The sequence below is a fragment of the Ciconia boyciana genome, chromosome 7, assembly GCF_034638445.1.
Source record: "Ciconia boyciana chromosome 7, ASM3463844v1, whole genome shotgun sequence".
Classification (NCBI taxonomy): Eukaryota; Metazoa; Chordata; class Aves; order Ciconiiformes; family Ciconiidae; genus Ciconia; species Ciconia boyciana.
The window spans coordinates 31,240,057-31,258,193 of record NC_132940.1 but is presented as its reverse complement, the minus strand read 5'-3'; the positions used below and the strand labels follow the sequence as shown (position 1 = coordinate 31,258,193).

Genomic DNA, 18,137 nt, shown 5'->3' with positions numbered 1-18,137 from the left:
AGTTCTGATTTCAGCTGGAACTAATGATACGATATGGTTCACTTGTTTCATTAGTCCAATACAAGAGTCAGCAGCTGACAAAAGGGATGACTTCATTCTTGTTCCACTCCTAGCTGTGTGTTCCTGTATCTCTGCTGTTGTAAACTAGGGCACTGTGAACTGACCAGAGGGACAGTCTCACTAAAAACTAGCTTAGAAAAAAAAGTATGTACTTAGCAGAATTGTGAACCACAAAAAAAGATGTAAGTTGTGACATGAAAGCAGGAGATCCTATGCTCTTACACTAATAAAACATATGTTATCCAGGTTATTTTCTGTTTCTAAAACTATGGGGTATTCAAAAGCTATGTTCCCCTGTTTCAAGACAAAAATAGGAAGGTGTCTGGAAACTGAAGCCTTAATGTTGTGCCAGACAAAGGAGAATCACTTGGGTATTTTGTTAACTGTAGGGAAAGTGAGGTGTATTTCAAAATATATGCTGTGCTGCTTAGTCTGGAAAAATAAATCAAAAGCAAGATGCTGTACACAGTAGCCCCTTCTGGAGGAAGGGGAAGGCTTGGGATTAAAAGACTGTTCCTGCTGTTGAAGAAGTAGGTCCTTTTTATAGCTGTTTGTGGCTTTGTCCTTAAAAGGCTCTCATTAAATATCCACAGGTACTTAATGCAGATCTCATTAAGTAACTCCTCCTCAGCCAGAGGTGAAGAGTAATGTCTGTCTGTGTTGCTCACAGGCAGCTGATTACTGTCCTCCTTGTATAATTATTTCATTGCCTGCAGCAAACAGCCATTTGATGTTTTCCAAACTGTAAAATACTTTGGCTTCTGCTAGAGAAATCTCACTTCTGAAGTTGAACTGTCCCTAACTGTCAGCAGCTCAGCAAATTAAATGGTCTGTGATAGCAAAAATGTGCTTAGATAGAGGAAAGACACCAGGTCTGGCCTTGGGACTGAGAAGGGGATGTGTCTTGTTCTGTGAGCTTACAGCATACAAACTTTGGGCAGGGCAGAACACGATCTTTGGGGAACAGAACCAGCTACATGCCAATTTGCAGACAAAATTTCCAGCACTCTGCAAATTGGACTGGAAAATGCAGTCAAAACTTCTCCTTGGGTTGCAAGCAGACAGACACCCACAGCTGGTGAGAGCCCCCTTGCAGGTAGCCAGCCCAGGCAGAAGGTGGAGTGCGGCCCCTTGTGCTACTCCTGCTGTTGCCTTCTAGCACCTGGAAGATGGCAATACCCATATTGCCTTCAGCAGTGGATGTTGTAAAAGGGACTTAGAACAATGTGCAGCCCTGTCTGTTGTTACCTTGTCTCTCACACCCTGCTCTGAGTCACATTGTGCTGAGCAGTGGAGTTTAGAGCATGCTAAGCAGGTTTGTTAAAAGGACTAATTTTTTCCCCATTTTTTCACACCAACAAGAGCATTTGCTCATTTTCCACAAATTTAAAAACAAATAATGGTTTTCATACACTTTTTTTGGAAAAATGTTTTGAACTAATAATCGATTCAGCTCAAACTGAGTGCAGAAGGCAAGGTGAGCTCCATGTGAAGATAGGCATAAAAGTATTCGCTGTACAGAATGCAGCTATATGCACCATCTGCAGTGCAATTGCCAGCGTGCTGTATTTAGGAAAAAAAAATCTGGTTTTGGAGGTGTGTAATGATATGTGAACAACTTGCCAGGTTCTGTGCTAAGACCCTGTAGCGTAGCTGGAAAATTATGAGAAACAAATCTGAAGTTATCCCTTCTATTTTATAAAATAAAATGCCCAAATCACACAGAGAACAATTTTTCATGCCTTGTTTCTGCTGTAAGACAAACTGCAAAACTGTAGGAGTATGGAGAAGGTGGTGGGGTGTTTCTGTAGTACTCACAGCTGTCCTGTGTCCTGTTTTATTGTCAGCTCCTGACAGTTGGATTTATAACTGAAGGCCTGGACAACCTCATTCCATGTCCAACAGGTGGAAGCACCCTTCCCCAAATTCCTCTGTGGCTCTTGGGAGCCACGTCAGTCAAGGCAAGGGGGGAGGGAGTCTGGGGGGCTCCAGCCTTTTGGCTGCAATAGCCAGCTGCCCCTTTCTAATTTTAGAAGGGGTGTGCAAGAGTAGTATGGAGTGGAAAACTTTTCAAACCTCTCTCTTAAAGCTGCAATAACCAAGTTAGCGTAAGATGAGATTGTGGCTCTTTACTTTTAACTTACTATCTGTCTCCATCCACCACTTCCAGTGCTCGGGCAGTGCTTGCTGCAGTTATGTCCATTGCTTCACAGTTTAGTGAGCAGTTCATCAAACTGGAGTGTGTTCAATTCTTCCTTTTCTCTCAGCTGTGGCCATTTGCAGGTAAACTGTTTCCTTATTTCTAATCTTAGAGAATTTAACAAGATTATTGCATTTTCCGTAAGAATGTTTTTCTCTTCTCTTTTTGTGTGATGTTTGCCTGTCAGAGCTTTACGCCTATTTGTAGGGAATCTTTGAAAAAGTAATCTAAAGTTTTACAATTAAGTTCCACGGACAGATACAGAGAATAAATAGCTGTATAGAAGCAAAAACAGTAGACAAATGTTGCCTTTTAATTTTGACTGACTGAAAACATATCATTTTCATGTTTGAGAAAATCCTAATGTGATGCCTTTTTTGCCTGAAGATGAAAAGGAGGAGCATGAAACTAGATTAACTACTTCCAAGCAGAAAAGAGAAACTATGTTTAAAAGCATAATTAAAGAGGTAGTGCATTACAAAAGTGCTGAATAATTTAAATAGGCTGCCAATCCACCAATATTAAGCAGTAAATTTAAGCAAACACTAGGTGATGATGGGGAATGTAATAATGTAATTTGCTGTAGTCTGTGATCAGGGCTCCCATACACTGTAGTAATATTGTTTTCATTGACTGAAATTGTCATTATTATTATTATTACTACTACTATGTAAGAGTCTTCTGCATTTGGGAGGAGCAGGTTTGCTCTTTGAGGACTCAGGAGGGAATTAGGCACTACTTACTTTTTTTTTTTCCCATTGGAGGTGTGCTTGTCTTTCCGTGTTCACATATGTTTTCCCTCATCTGGCAGAACAAAATCATTTTCAAAGGTTTAACCACTGACATCTCAAGCTTACCTCTTGTTTCAAAGGAGGTATGCTTACACTGGAAAATACACTCTGTAATTAGTTCATGTATGTAAAAGAGCCAAATTAAGGTTAAATGGGTATCCTGTAATTGTGACATGATTTAAGTTAAGATGAGCCTAAGCTTCACAGCTGTAATGGTCTCTCAGTGTTCAGGGGGGTTTTTGTATGGTGTTCCCATACTGGAATAATTTATATGCAAAATGTTGACCATTCACAAGAGGGGGGCTATGTAAAAATAGTTTAATCTTTTTCAGTTAAAGAAAGGAAAAAAAAAAAGCTCCAGTAGTCTTAGTGATCCTTCAGTGGTTGGGGTAGATAGCTCTCCACCCCCGTGCTTCCCCAAGAAATTTGGTATCTGTAGTCAAACAATTATACTAATGACTAAAAACCAGACTCTGGTGAAGTTGTAGACAAACCTTGAAAGAGACATTCCCAAAATAACTGTAGGAAGAATTTTTTTTTTTTCCTATTTGAATAACTTTCCTTCTTCAGTGGAAAAAATTTTGTAATAGCTAGATAATATCTTAGACCTATTTTTGAAACGTGGGTGGTTTTAATGCATCTTTGGGGTAGAATCTATGCAATAGAAGATAGTATACTAACGAACTCTCTTCCGTGTTTATAATGACTGTTAAAAGTGAAATTAAGTTGGTGGTACTCGGTCAGCTCTGTGAAGTTTTGCAAATGTTGTTTATTTAAACTTAAATTTGGCAACTGGGAGACTGTAATCAGAGCCGCTTTCATTTTGCAAAAAGATTAAATTATTTTTATAAAGATGACTTAGCTATGAATACAGATGACTAAAAAATGGTGCCCTAGTTTCGACTGGAGCTGCTTCAGGAATGCCAGCATCAGCGTTGGCAACACTCTGTAGCGGTGGTTTAATAAACATTGCGAAGTCCTGTTCTTGCATCAAAAGTGAGAGCGCTGCCACAGCTCTTTATTTTTACACAATTTGCATGTGGACTGAACCGGCAAGTCAAGCCTGCACAGCTTGGGGGGGGGGGGGAGAGAAAGCTTTGAGGAAAATATTGGAGAATGACGCTTTTTCTGAGGTTGAGAGAGGGTCTGGCGCCCAGAGAAGCGTGAGGACTCGAACCTCCCCGGGCCCGTGCGGTGACAGGAGGGGCGGCGGGAGGCCTGGCCACCCCCACCCCGAGGCCGGGAGCCGCCAGCGGCCGCCTCGCCCGGGGCCAGGCGCGCCGCTGCGTGGGCTTCCCGGGCATCATGAAAGGTGTGCTCGGCCGGCGCCGCCCTCGGCCCTTCCCGCCGCCCGGGGTGCACCTGCAAGCGCGGAGCTGGGCCGTGGCGCGCCGGGCTCCGCTCCTCACCTCAGCCCGGCCTGGGGCCCGGCCTCGGCTTCAGCAAGGTAGGCGGGCTGCGGGGCCGCCGCGGTGCTGCTCGCGGAGGCGCCCCAGGTGAGAGCCGCGCCGCGCCGCCCCGCTGCTGGGCTGCGGCCCGCTGAGGCGGTGGGGCAGGGCGGGGGAGGCCGCGCCGCTCCCAACATGGCCGCCGCCGGGGATGAGGCGCGGGCGGTGGGGAGGGGGACCGGCGGGACGCCGCCATGTTGGGAAGGTCCGCGGCGCGCCGGTTCTCGCGAGATTTGCCCGGTAGCTCCCGCCCTGCCCCGCGCCGCCGCTCTCGCCGCCGCCGCCGCTCCGTGTCAGTCGTTGGCCGGTAATGGCGGCGGGCTGGCGCCGCTGAGGGGGCTGCGCGCCGGCGGGCAGCGGAGCCGAGCTCGGGGCGCCGCCAGCTCCCGCCGCCCTTCTCTCTGCTTCTGCGGGATGTGCCGGGACCTGTCGCTGGGGCGGCGGGCGCCGATCGCCGCCGCTGCGACCAGGTGAGGAGGCGCCGGGAGCGGCCCGTGCCACCGCCCCAGGCCGCGCCGTGCCCGGCGCCGCTGGCGGCTGCCGTCCCGCTAGGGGCCGGGGCGCCGAACGAGGTGGAGCCAGGGCGGGGCCGGCGGCGGGGGCCGGGTTCGGCCGCTCGCGGGGTCTCGGCGGGCCCGGCTGGCGGCCCGGAGTGCCGGCGGCCGGGCGGTGCTGCCGGCTGTCACTTGGCTCGGCCTCTGCTGGCACCGCCGCCGGGCTCCGACGTCCTCTGCTTTACCCGTCTTATCCGTTAAGTCTCTCTCTCTTTCTTCTAGTTTTAATTTGTTTTCTACTGCTTATTGTATCCAGGGGTAGCGGAGTAAGGGAGAGGGTAGGGGAGCTCCAGTTTCACTGTTGTCTTTTCGCCTTCTATGGGAAAACCGCCGAAACCGGGTTTGTCTGTGCAGCTCAGCTGGCTCCGGCTCGCTGTCCGCCTCCCGGGCTGCTTCCCGAGCCCGGGCAGAGCACGGCTGGCCCCCGCTCCCCTCGGAAACCGCCCCGCTCTACTGGGTCAGGGTGGTGGCGGCGCTTTTAAAGTTTAAATGTACGCTCTGCTTGTGCCTGTGCTGTGGGCTTCCTGCCCTTGGACTGGGGCTTGCTGGGCTGGGGGAAGAGGACCGGGAATCGCTCCGCGTCTGACTGCTGAAGTGCTTCTTACATCCCCGGGTAACATCTGCCCCAAGTGTTTTCTGACTTCATTGGTGCCATTCATTTTGGGTGTTGTTAGCATAAAGGTTTTTATACTAGTATAGGCTGTGGCTTTTTTTCTGTGGATGCAGTTTTCTGTGATATAATGCCTACTGTTGATGTAGTTTTTCTGGAATAGTTTATCTCTTTCTGTCTTTGGATATAAGCTGTACCTCAGCAACCAAGTGTCTCCTGGCACATTGTGTATGTATGTGCATGTAGAGATTTATGTGTCAAATAGCTTCATTGTGTAGATGAACGCTCCAGTGTCTTGCACTTGAAAACTTACAACTTGACCAGTCAGTTCGGTGTTTTGGTCATCTTAAACTACTTCACAGGGCTACAGAGCATACAGGCTTGAAAACTCGTTCAAGAGCGTACTGTGACCAAAAGTGTAGTACTTGTGGGACAAACCTGTGTGGAGCTGTAGACTGTCGGGTGCTTGTTCATTGTATTGCATGTGAGCTCAAAACGTTCTGTCCGACTGTCTGCATGGACAGGCTAAGTAATATGAACTGCTCGCTCTTTCGTATAGTTCTGGTTGCTACAACAGTTTCATTAGGTAATGCTTTAGATAATGAAATGCAACTGAGGGAGTGGCCACACAAACACTGTAAATTGTTGAAGGCTTCAGTTTCTGAGAGTGACACTACCTTAAACAAAGGTATGCTGCATCCACTAAATAGAGCAACTTAATTTATGTAGTAATGACACATTTCTACAAGAGGCCAGGGTACTGCGGAAGTTATATTGCTGATTGGTATAGATCTTCTGGTAGGCTCCGTAGGCTAGGTGTGGTGGCAACTGGAAGAACGTGATTTTAAAACTATAAAACATTTTGTTTGCGTGGATTTGTTTTACTAAGCTTACTAAGCTTTGGTGCATAGCTTAAGTTTGCCACTGTAACACTGGGAAGACTTTACAGATATAACAGTCCCAATGTGGATGATGTCTCATGTCTTGAAATAACTTTATCAGCAATTTGTACCACCGTAGTAAAAGCATCCCTTAAATGGATAAGAATCTAATCCTGGAATTGCCACTTCTACTCCAAAGGTTTTGTTGACTCGGGTATAATGAACTTTCTGCACCTCCTTGTGCCCCTCTACCAGACATACTGCTGGTTTCTGCTAAGAAAGTGATGTTGTATCAAACACACCTGTGGATAAAGTCATTGATGTAATTAGTCTTACCGCCTTTTGTGTGCCCAGATGAGGCTGTAGTCCTATTAACATCTTTACAGTTAGGCGTGCGTTTCACATCAGGAGTGTTAGTGCACGTAGCACTAGATCTATTTTATATTGCTTTATCTATGGCAGTTAGGTGAAGCTGCATAATGTAAGGTGAGCGAGCATGATGTTCTGCTGCTGCTTTTCTTCCCCCACTTTCATCGGTTCTAGCTTTGACTGTGCAGCAACTGATTTAGTTTGATAAACTGGTAAAAAACTAACCCAACAAAAAAAGAAAAAGTGAATAATTTTCTGCTGGGTTAGTGAGTTGAACTGGCTTGTGACGCAGTCAGTTGAGCACTGCATCTATCACAGAGGAGTGGCAAGGTTGCTAGGGAAGGTAGGGAGGAATATATGCATTCCTTCATCACTGTTGAGTTGCTAAACCTGCTCAACACTACCTTAGAAATTTATATCAGGAGTGTGACTTTTTTTTAAGTAGAGCAGCGCTGTTTGAACTGTGCTACTGATGTACTTAAAGTAATATAATTCATGCTATTCAAACCAATATAAGCTGTGTTAATATGAGAATGGGTATAGTGGTATAATAATGATAAAGGTTTTGGTAGTTTAGTGCAGAGAGAAAACTTTTACAGTACAGTTAAGTGGCTGGATCAGAATGTTTGAGTGTAAAATTTAGCCATAGATGTAAGTGCTTGGAAGATATATGTGCATCATTGTGCTAATGCTATAATAGACTTTAATGGACTACTCGATTGAGAATAAAATTACTTGTATGCGTAAGCCTGAAACCTTTGTCAATATACTGGTGAAAGAATAGAGCAAATAAATTAACTAATCAGTTATACTAGGTCAATTGAAACTTACTGAATGCTAACAGAAATTCTGTCTGTGTTTTAGCTTCGTAAGAACACTCCTCACTGAGGGCAGAATTTTACACTAAGTCCAGTCTATGGCAAAAGAGTGTAAAAGTTTAAAAACCAGTTACATTTTTCTGTGATATTTTCCAGTCATGCTAACATGATGTGTTATGTTTGCTAATAGCAAAATACATCGGGTGAAATTGTCATACTGAAAAAGAAAAGTCTGGATTTAGGGTTTAGGCACTTAAAGCATATAATGGGATGGAATTATTTAAATATGAGAAAATATTTTATTGCTGTTTTTAGGTCGTTCAATAAAAAGTCTTCTTGGCAGAGTCCTGGTACCAGTCTTTGTAATGCCAGGTCAGAGACAGTGCTGGTGGTCACTGTTCAGCTTGTCATGGGGTTTTTGGGGTTTTTTTGACGTCTCATGTTGTTATTGAGACATTTTTCCGACGCTACTTCTGAATGCAATTTCAGAGCAAAGGCATCAAACCTGAGAAAGTGACATTTGGAACGTTTTCCCTGAAGTTTTCATGCACTTTATTCTGCTTTGAAAGAAAATAGTGATCAGTCTGCAGTTGACACAGCTGCAGATGAAGTTGCTGCTCTGCTCATATGTCCTTGGTATTGTTGAGCAGTTGAAGGCTGTTGTCTTAGACTTTCAAAATTGGCAGGTCTGGTTCTTGTACTTGGCTGAGAGGATTGCCTGTAAGTTCTATGAAGAATCCCTCACAGTGGAGTGTTCCTTGTGAGGTGAAGGATAGCAGATGCTGGCCTTTCGAAGACAGGACTTGTTGAAGAATTTAAGCATATTCTGCTGAATGATTTATTATGGGCTGCAAGAACTGAAATCTTCTAATGTGCAGTTTCTAGTAACTGGAGATGGAATGAGTGAACTTTTGTTATGAAGGCCAAGGAAACAAATGCAGGAGTATTTTATTTGTTTTTGAGACGAGGGTATGTAACTTATTTTCTTTTCTGTCATAAATGCAAAGATCTTTGAAGCAAAAAAAAAAACCCAGAACTTCTGAATGGGTTGTCAAACCCTTGTGTGCATCTCCTTAATAAATGGATGCATTCTCTGTGCCTTTGTACTCTGATTCCTTCATGAACAATGAATCAAGTTACGCTAGCTGTCACAACATTCATTTCAATAGATTTCCTCAGAGTACCTCCTAGCATGTGATGCAGCAGAATAAGGCATTCAATGCATTTTACTTTCAGTAAAACTGCTAATCCCTTTTTTAGTGTCAGTTTTTTTTTCATCACTTTTACATCAATTGTGATGAAGCAGAGACAATTTTGCAAGTTGCCATGTCTTCTCATAGCAGAATTGCGTTGTAAATGTCCATCCTCAGTGTATAGTTGGAGAAAATCAGATTCAGTAATGTTTCATTTATAGAAAAATCTTCACTATAGTTTGGATGCAAATTTAGTAGCTGACTGATGCCAGTGACTTAATCTTAGAGCTCATGAAACATATTCATATTTTTCTACTATATTTTCTGACGTTTGGATGTATGACTGTTGATGTCATTTATCTTCCTAGTTAATGGTTAGAGGTAGTGACATGTGCTTTGAAGTTCTTTACTGGTTTTCTATCAGCCAGTGTGTGGTATATCTTGTTTGCTCTTTTTTTTTTTTTTTTTACTACCTTAATATCCCTAAAAGCTTTTTATGTTTTTCCAGCTTAAGACAGATCAAATTTTATTGGTATATTTCTTTTACTTTGGAAGCACTTTTTTGTTTTAATTATTTTCCAAAGTCATAATGATTGGAATGTGAGTTCTTCTGGTATATTTACTGTTTGCACTACAACACAAAATACTGAATATTATCTAAAATTTTATTCATTCAGAGCAGCTAACATTCACAAGCTCCTTGGGCATTGTTGGTGTTTGTTTCTTCCAGCTTTTTCTTATATCAACTTTACCTAATTGTGTCTATCGTCATTACATATAGCCTTGCTCATGGGGTGCAGTGCAATCTGGACCAGTAAAATATTTCTAAGTTGAATAGTGTTAGCAGCCAGACAGATTAAATACCAGCAAAACAGCCTATAAAGGCACTCTGAATAGTTTGAACCCATTGACTCTTTAGGTCAGCACCACTTAAAAATCATGAGAAGAAAAATGCCCAGCTTTGTAGCAGAAATCATTTTGGATGAGCAAAGCAAAGATTACAGACTCGGGATAATATGGTGGAGAAGTGTTAAGATGAAGTTTGTGTCCATGAAGCATTGTGCAGCTGGAGTTGCACTTGGATTTTGAATATTAACTTCCTTTCAGAACCTTTGCCCCTGAAATACATTTCATTTGAAGGCTTATTATATAGATGAGCATTGAAAGAAGGTGGGGGGAGGACCTATCTTATTCTGCAGAGGTGGCTGTAGATTCTGGAGATGTGGTGCTTTTTTGACAAAAAAAGTCATGCATTTGTTTGATGTGCTGGAACTTGTCCTCATTCCTAAGGAAGGTCAGTAAATCACCTGCATCTAATTGCTTTGATAAGCAAAGTTTTTGCTTGGTCTCAACACATTTTGAGAAAAGAGTATGTTACTCTTGTATCAAAAAACATTTTAAAAGCCCATAAACATAACCAAAAAAAGTCTTAGAACAATGTATTATGGGTATTTTTAGCTCCCATTTAAATGGGATAATGCAATATGGTAAAAGCTTGGATTCCAGAAAAATGAGTAGGTAAAGGTATTTGTATTCCAGACTGAAGTATATAATCATAAATTGTATTCTGTGGTATTTGAGGAGACATGGAGAGTGTTTCTGGCATCTTTAAATAGAAATTCCATCACTTTCAGCAGGCTGGCTCAGAAAAATAGTTTGCTCAACTAGGTCTGATTGTGTCTGTCCACCTGTGTGTGTCTATTATTGCCAGTAATGCAGAACTGTAGCTGCACAGACAGGAGCTCCAGAGGGTCTTTAGGATTCAGAAGTCAACTTTCAATTATTTGTACATGGAAACTTAAAATATTTTTGTAAATAGGAAAAAACATCCCTAAAACCTTTTATTTTGTCTCTGTGTCCGTTTCCCCAATGGACAAGTTGTCTGCACTGTACAAGGCCTGGGTGCAGTGGGACACACTGGAGCACGGTGTACAGACTCCCATGGTGCCCTTGAGCTCCAGCGGTATTGCCACTGCTAAGAAGAGGTGATGGGAATGGTTCTCATTTTCCCCAGTCCCACTCACTTTCCCCTAGGTAAAGGCAATAGCAGCTTCAAACATTTGCTCTTGGGGAATAACTGTAGATTATGATACGCGACAGCAGCTAGTATAGGACTGGGACTGATCCGGCTGTTCCCTGATTCTTCCATTCCTTTTCATTCTGCTTGCACGGAGGTTGTAGCTTCTGGTACGACATAGCTAAAACTAATAAAGCAAAAAGAACAAAAAAGCTACTTTCAGACCGTACCAGTTTCCCAGTCCACTTTGCTTTACCACAGAATCCCATTGACTTTCTGCCTGAATAAGGCAAGAGAGACCAAGGCATAAATAAAGGAAAAGATGGCTTCTTTTATTGGCACTGCTGCCTTATTGTAGCTTAAACTGTGTGAGGTGCTGGCCTCATGCACCGTATACCCAGTTTGTAGTAAAACCTGCCACTTCGGGGATTAAACATTTAAGAATATCCCATGGAAGTCAATATTAAATTTGTTTCTTTCCCTAATCTTAGCAAAGCTTCATCTTTTCTTTTGTGGTATCCCTTTCATGCAATATCCCTTGTGTTCTTATAAGAAACAAAGTCTTGAGGAATACTGTTCCCTATGCGTACTGGGTTTTGGTTTTTTTTTTTTTTTGCAAAACCACTCAATGTTAGTGAAAATAGCAGTGGGCGATCTCTTGCTCACATTCTCTGCCTTCTCTGAATCTGTATGATTCAGTTTCCTCTCCTGTTTCCTTGTTTCAGTGCCATGACTTCTGAATTTCCTTTTTCCTTTTCTTATCAAGGTTGTGCTAGTAAGAAAAAATTGATACTGCGGGTGCTTGGAAAACTTTACAATTGGACCAATATACCAGTTTCTTTTCTTCCTTTTTGCTGTTCTGTGTTGATTCTTCAAAAGTTCATTCAATTTTTCTCTCCTTCTTGTCTTTCTCCATTCTCTTTCTTTTTATATTCTGCTTCTCTCACTACTTTTCTTTCTCTTCTCCCAGCCCTGTTTTTAATCTCTTCACATTTTTGTGTACCTTTGCTAAGCATGTTCTACTTTCATATCTCCTGCTCCTTTCAAAATGCTGTCCTCTTACCATGTTGACTTGTTATTTTGTTATCTGTTGTACCGTTCAATGCCATCCTTGGTATGTTTGGTACTAAATTTAGTGCTCGTTTCTCATCTTTTTTATTTGGCAGTGTTTTTCTCTTAGTTTCCATTTCCTTCTTTCTGGTGTCTTCTCATGCGCTTTCTGATCTGTCAGTCCTTTTCAGTGTCTTCCCGTAGGAACAGTGTTTATGGAAGGCGGGGGGTTGTCCCAGTTTCTTCCAGGAGTTTGGAGTATATCCTTTTCTTGGTAGTTTACACTTAGGTCCTCATCTGCAGCAGTTCTGCTATGCCTTCTCTTGTGTACTTTTTTTTTTTTGTCTTGGACAAATGAGTAGAGAATGAGAAGGGCATTTGACGTGGGATTGAAATGTGAGAACACAATGGTGTTTGTATTTTAACTGTTCACCCAAGATGAGGCTTGGCAAACCAGCCTTTAATGAACCTGTGTAGGATGTCTGTGTCTACTGGTGAACAACCAAATAACCAGGAGATCAGTTCTGCTGATTCTGCAGTCTTCCCCCTTTTTTCACCAAACTTTTAAGATCCTCAAAGCGTTATCCAACCTGCAGATAACCTTTTGTCATCACTGCTGTCTCCTCAGAAGTTCTTTGGCATTTCATCTGTTCAGCTGCTTTTTGTCCCCCCACTTCCTTTAAGCTCTGTATTAAATAGTGATGGATTATTTAGTTTAGCAAAAAACCCCAACTTTTGAAGCAGTCATTTCAGAATGTAATTTTTACAGTGTGTTTCTTTTTAAAGTTTTTCATGCAACATTGAGACAACTTGTGTTGATGTAAAACATGTTTTCAAATATAATTTAAACTTCCTTTCCATAAATTTTAGTATAGTATTATTTTCTAGTCAGTATTAATTTCAGTGTATTTTAGTGTTTAACTGGTCCCCTACCCTGCATGCAAATCCTTTAAATAGGCATGGCAACTATGTCTTGATTTATTTCTTTTTTGTCCCCCACCCCCTAGCTGTACTTTTGATAGCATTAAAGTGTCTTCTCTGTCTGGTTTAACTTCTTGCAGAGACAGGGTATTGAATTATACAAGTATTTGTTTTTTGTAGGGTGCTGCTCGTTTATGTAAGCTGTGACAATACAAATAAGTTATTCTGTCAATCTGTAGGAATTCAAAGGTTGGTGGGAATCAACATGATTTGTAGGTAGGTTTTGAAAAGCTGATAAATTTATCCGACCCTTCCAAAGGAGGGGGAGAGGGACATCTAAAACCCAAGCCCTTATAGTTACGAAGATTGTATTGTGACTGAAAGCTACTGGAGTGTTGGCTTCCTGAAGCTGTAGACAGCTCCAGAATTCTCTGTTCTTACATGTCTTTTTCTCAAACAGCAGCAACCTGAGTTAAGCAAAGCTGCTTGGTGCGTCTCAGCTGGCTGGGCTGAAGACAGTAAGAGTCATATTGTACACTTGGAGCCGTCATGGCAGGTATTCTTTAGGAGAAATACAGCGGGATGCTTTGTGATTACTTCCCAGCTTGTAAGAAAGGATTGAACCAAGGCATTGAGACAGAATTATTGACTATTAGTGATCATCAGCAAACATTTGAGTTACTAGTAGAACTAAGGTTTTCTCAAAAGTGTGTTCACTGTTTGTCTGACTTGTATTCTGTTCAGCTCGGGTAAAGGACTAACAGCTTTTACTTGAGTGTCAGGATGAAAGGTATAACAAGCAATTTCAAACTTTTAAAATTAATCTGGTACTTTTCATAGAGACTTAAGGCATACATAGAGTATATTACAATACTACATTCACAGGGGCATCATAAAATAAACTATATAGATTTGTCTGTGTATAATAACAATTCTAGTCCCTGACTAAGTTCTCCTATCTATACTAGTAATTCTAATGATAAGAATAAATCCCAAGCAATTACATGAAGAGGGATACTTAATCCCTTAAGAAATGGTTGCTTGTCCAGAAGCTCTCTTATGCTAAGTTTACATATTGAGTAGGTTTTGTTATGTTTATGTTTGGGCAAGAAACTGGTAATAGTATGATATGACATTTCCAGCAGCTCTCAAAATTGGTTCTTTATGGAAAATTCCCCCATAATAAAAATTCCAAATTTTTATTATTTGCTTTCTGCTTTTCTAGCACAACAGCTCTTTGCTCCAGTGATGGAGAAGATCACTTAGATGATTTCCAGGGCAGGGCAGTGTTATGATTTACAGCATGAATGATGTGAGGCACAAAGCTGCGGTTCTGCATGAATGAGCTCTGCAGCACCTGTCCTAGAAGCAGAATTTTCTAACTTCACTTGGCTCGCTGCCCATAACTAGATGCCTAAAAACCAAAACAAAACACCCCTCACTTCTTTCTAGAATTTCTGCATTACCGAAGACTTCACTAATGTGTCTGTATGTGTGTGTTTCTGTACCTACATATATAAGCTCACATACCTTTTCCACACTCGTTCTAGCATTTATTTGGATTCTTTAAAGAAAGGCAGAACTAGAGGTCTTTTGCAGACCTGTGTTTTTATTATTGATAATCTTTCTTGGGGCATAAGAACAGTTTTGTGGGATAACTTACTGTCATAAATACAAACTATATGACTGAATGTGAGGACCAAACTTCACTGTTGATCACTGTGAGTATCCTTAAAACCATATATGATAAAAATCCTTGTCACAAAATATACAGGCAATGATCTGTTCCAGTAAGTAGTATACAGTGTTAATTTTGTGGGATGTTCGGTCACCTTTTATCAGAAGAATGACCTTTGAATATTTGAATGCCCTTTTATGTGGCACACTATGTAGGGAAGTGAAAGCAAAATAAATTCTCAGAAACCAAGAAAATAAGAAAAAAATATATCTGGGAGTGCATGAGAGAAGAGAGAGGAAAATGTGCCTTTATGACTCTTTCAGAGGTCCAGAACTTCCTGTATGAATTCTGTGGTCACCTAATTTTTTCTTTCCATAACAGAAATGTCCTCAGTCTGTTGTGAAGACGGCTTAGTAAGCACGTGTCACCAGATAGGAGGTGCTTGGTGAGAGGGTAGCGGCAGTACTGACTAATCAGAGTTCTTGTTGGCTGTATGAGCTCTTCTTAGATCTCTTAAACTTTCTTTTTTTCTTATATAGCACTTCTTTAAAGTCTGTTACTGATTTACCTATGACAGCCCATCTTTTGCAATGAAAGTAATGGGAAATAACTATTTGCATAAATTACCTGCCTTTTCTTTTAAAAGTGATCTTTCTTGATTGAGTAGCTCTTTTTAATTTCTCCTTTATTAAAAACTCCTCTGGTGATAGTGGCTGCCTGGTTTGTTACTCAGAGGGGTTCATGCTTGTTTAGATTCACTGGGAGTCTTGCCTTTGAAGTTCACAGGCAAACAATGGCAGCTCCAGTCTTGTCTTTTTTTCCCTGGCTGTAGTGTCCTGCTGTGCAGTTCTGTTCTGCCTTTTCCTTTAACAGAGACAGGTGAAACATTCATCTGTCATTGGCAGAATTAGGTATTTTCACCAAACCTTTATATGTTCAAGCCATGTAGCGCTGCCTCTGTTACCCCGTCGTATGTGGTATTTCAGTATGGTCGTCTTCAGACTTGCTGGAATAATCTGATCTAAATTGCATGACCTCTGGGTTTCCTTTTATCAAGTTCACTCTTCTTTGTAGCAAATAAAACAAGAACAGAAGTAAACCCCTCTTTATCCACAGAATTACATGGTTTCTGAACAACTGCAAGCTGTAAATGCATTTGTGATTTGGTGCTGATTTTCTGATTTTGTTCATGGTGTGAATTTGAAATCATCCTATGAGGTGAACATTCATCATAGTGATCAAGATCATGTTCTCTTTAGCATAAGGTACATTTGTTCTTACTTTATACCTCTTTGATTCTTATGTGAGTATTTTTTTTGTAGATAAATTGACATGATGTGGAGCAACAAGTCAAATGAGGTGCCTCTACAAAATCCGAGGCATAACCAAAACAAGGATTCTGCCAGAGGTATGTATTTTTTCTGTTTTGTTGCCTTGTTTTGGAGGATGTTTTATCGTGAGTTGTTGGGGAGTTTTTATAGAAAGCATTCTCCTGCCTCAATTTGGAAGCTAAGACCATGTGTTATATCGCTTCCTTTCTGCAGAGGTAGCAGTTTCGTACTCTGATCTGCAGAGTATTTGCTAATTTGCATTAGGAATTGCCAGCCTATGCTATGGTTGCCAAGATGGCACAGAGACAGATTATTATTTTTTTTTAATGCTGTAGAGGAAGAGCAATGCAGGAACAGAAATTGGGGACTCTTGAAAGAAGTGCCTTAGGGGCAGTTGCTCCTGACTCTTGCTCAATTCCAAAGTGGTGAAGAGCTAAAGACCCTTGAATAACAGCAGTACATCACCACTAAGATGCCTTGCAGCACTTTTGTCTCCCTAAACTGGAGAAATCCTGTTAGCTTTTTACTGTCATGGTTACTCTGTAATTTAGGAAAGGAGGGGGCAAAAAAATAAAAATTACAGTACATCCCCAAAAGGAAGAAAGCTCTAGTCTGTAGGGCAGCTGAGTCGCATGTTAAGTCTGTGGTTCAAGATCAGTCTTACGATCTCCACTATGACAAAACTGGACTCCAGAAGTTATTTTAAAACTAGAGACAGATTATTATTTTACCTGTAAGAGGACATTATTGCTGATTGTTTCCTGCGATATGTTCAGTTTCTTTTAAAATTATGTACCTTGTGAAACTGAGGTGTTCTGTAGACATGAAGCACCATCTCTCGAAGTCAAAGCAAAGCTGTTTCTATGTTACTTCCTTAACCCTCTTCCTTTGTGTTGTTGCATCTTACCTGAAATTAATATGGCAGCTTTTTTACTATAAGGAAAAGATTTTTTAAACTCTCTAATACTACTGCTCTCCATGGTTCTGACACGCGTTAAGGTTATGTAAACCATTAGGTTAGAAGGAAACCATTAGAAACCAAAAGAAGAGGGGAACTGAGGAAGTAAATATTTTTAGAGGAAAATACTACTGCATCCTACTGAACGGGATTGCGCATAGAGCACATGCTATCTGTTTAGATTAAAAGGCTGAAGTTCATTAGTGCCTCCTGCTTGTTCTTTGCAAACATTGCTTCTATTTTGCTTGTAGGGTGTACAGTTCAAAAAGATTACTATTCAAAATTCATGTGTTCAAAGCTTCGTTTTTGTGTAGAGTCTTTCAGTGACCATGTATTCATGCTTAGTTTACTGAAGACAAAAATGAAAGGAGCGGGGAAAAAAAAAAAGTCGTTAAGCTATTGTGTAATGGAAAAGTGTAAGATATTTGTGTTGCGGTAGATAGCCAGCTTTATTTTATCTTCTAAATATCTTCTAGAATGTATGGTAGATTTGATTTTAAGTGTAATAATGCATTCAACCTAACTTAGTGAACTCATTAAATTTTACATTAAATACTTTATTGCTCTGTTAAGATGAGTCTTGACTGATAACAGCCTCTCGTAGAGGAGATTTACAGGCTGGAATTGAGTCATTAAAAGAGCTTGATTAGTAAGCCCATGAAAATTGTTTTGAAGCAACATTTTATTTCATTGTTCTCCATGTACTAATGAGAAATTTATTTCTTTTTTTCTGCCCTGTAAGATCTAACTGCAGCATGGGCTACTTTTTCTCAGACTAAGGCTGCTGTAAGTACTGATTTTTTTCTCCCCCCCCCCCCCAATCAGTTAATGGCTACAAAAGCTTTAACCAAAGTATTATTTTGCTCAGTGATTGTCTGTTAAACAAGTTGAAAATAGGGCAAGCAGTTGGAGTACATGCATGTTGAACATTGTTGTATCTTGGAAAAAGTTTTCCACACACAGTAGAAGAAATTTTTGCCACAGCAAGCTTAGTCTTGAGTATAGTAATACCTGCTAAGTCTTGAGTGTAATATTACCTTTCTATTTAAGAAAGTGGTGACTTCTCATTTTTCTGAAAACTTGAAAAAATAGCTCTCCCCTGCTTACCCAAACCAGTCAGAAATGGGGACAACACCAGTGTATTTCATAATTTTCCATCTTTGAGCATTGGAATTAGTGTCTTTCTGTGGGAACTTAACTTAGGTGCTTAAGATATCACACTAGTTTCTAAAACCTGGCTTCAGTGAAGCCAAACAGC

The 18,137-nt window shown here is 41.2% G+C and overlaps 1 protein-coding gene across 5 annotated transcripts in view; it reads left to right on the top strand.

Moving 5' to 3' along the window:
• Nucleotides 1-4,166: 4,166 nt before the first annotated feature.
• The window catches only part of CEP350 (centrosomal protein 350), a 77,678-nt gene continuing 63,707 nt past the window's right edge, over nucleotides 4,167-18,137 (top strand). For 4 of the 5 annotated variants that reach the window (XM_072866314.1, XM_072866312.1, XM_072866313.1 and 1 more), the window contains exons 1-3: nucleotides 4,736-4,969; nucleotides 15,913-15,998; nucleotides 17,622-17,665. In XM_072866314.1, coding sequence (XP_072722415.1) covers nucleotides 15,923-15,998; nucleotides 17,622-17,665 — 120 coding nt within the window. In that variant the 5' untranslated portion in view covers nucleotides 4,736-4,969; nucleotides 15,913-15,922. Of the gene's footprint in view, nucleotides 4,499-4,735; nucleotides 4,970-15,912; nucleotides 15,999-17,621; nucleotides 17,666-18,137 lie in introns of those variants that run through there. The other variant, XM_072866310.1, reaches the window with a different exon arrangement.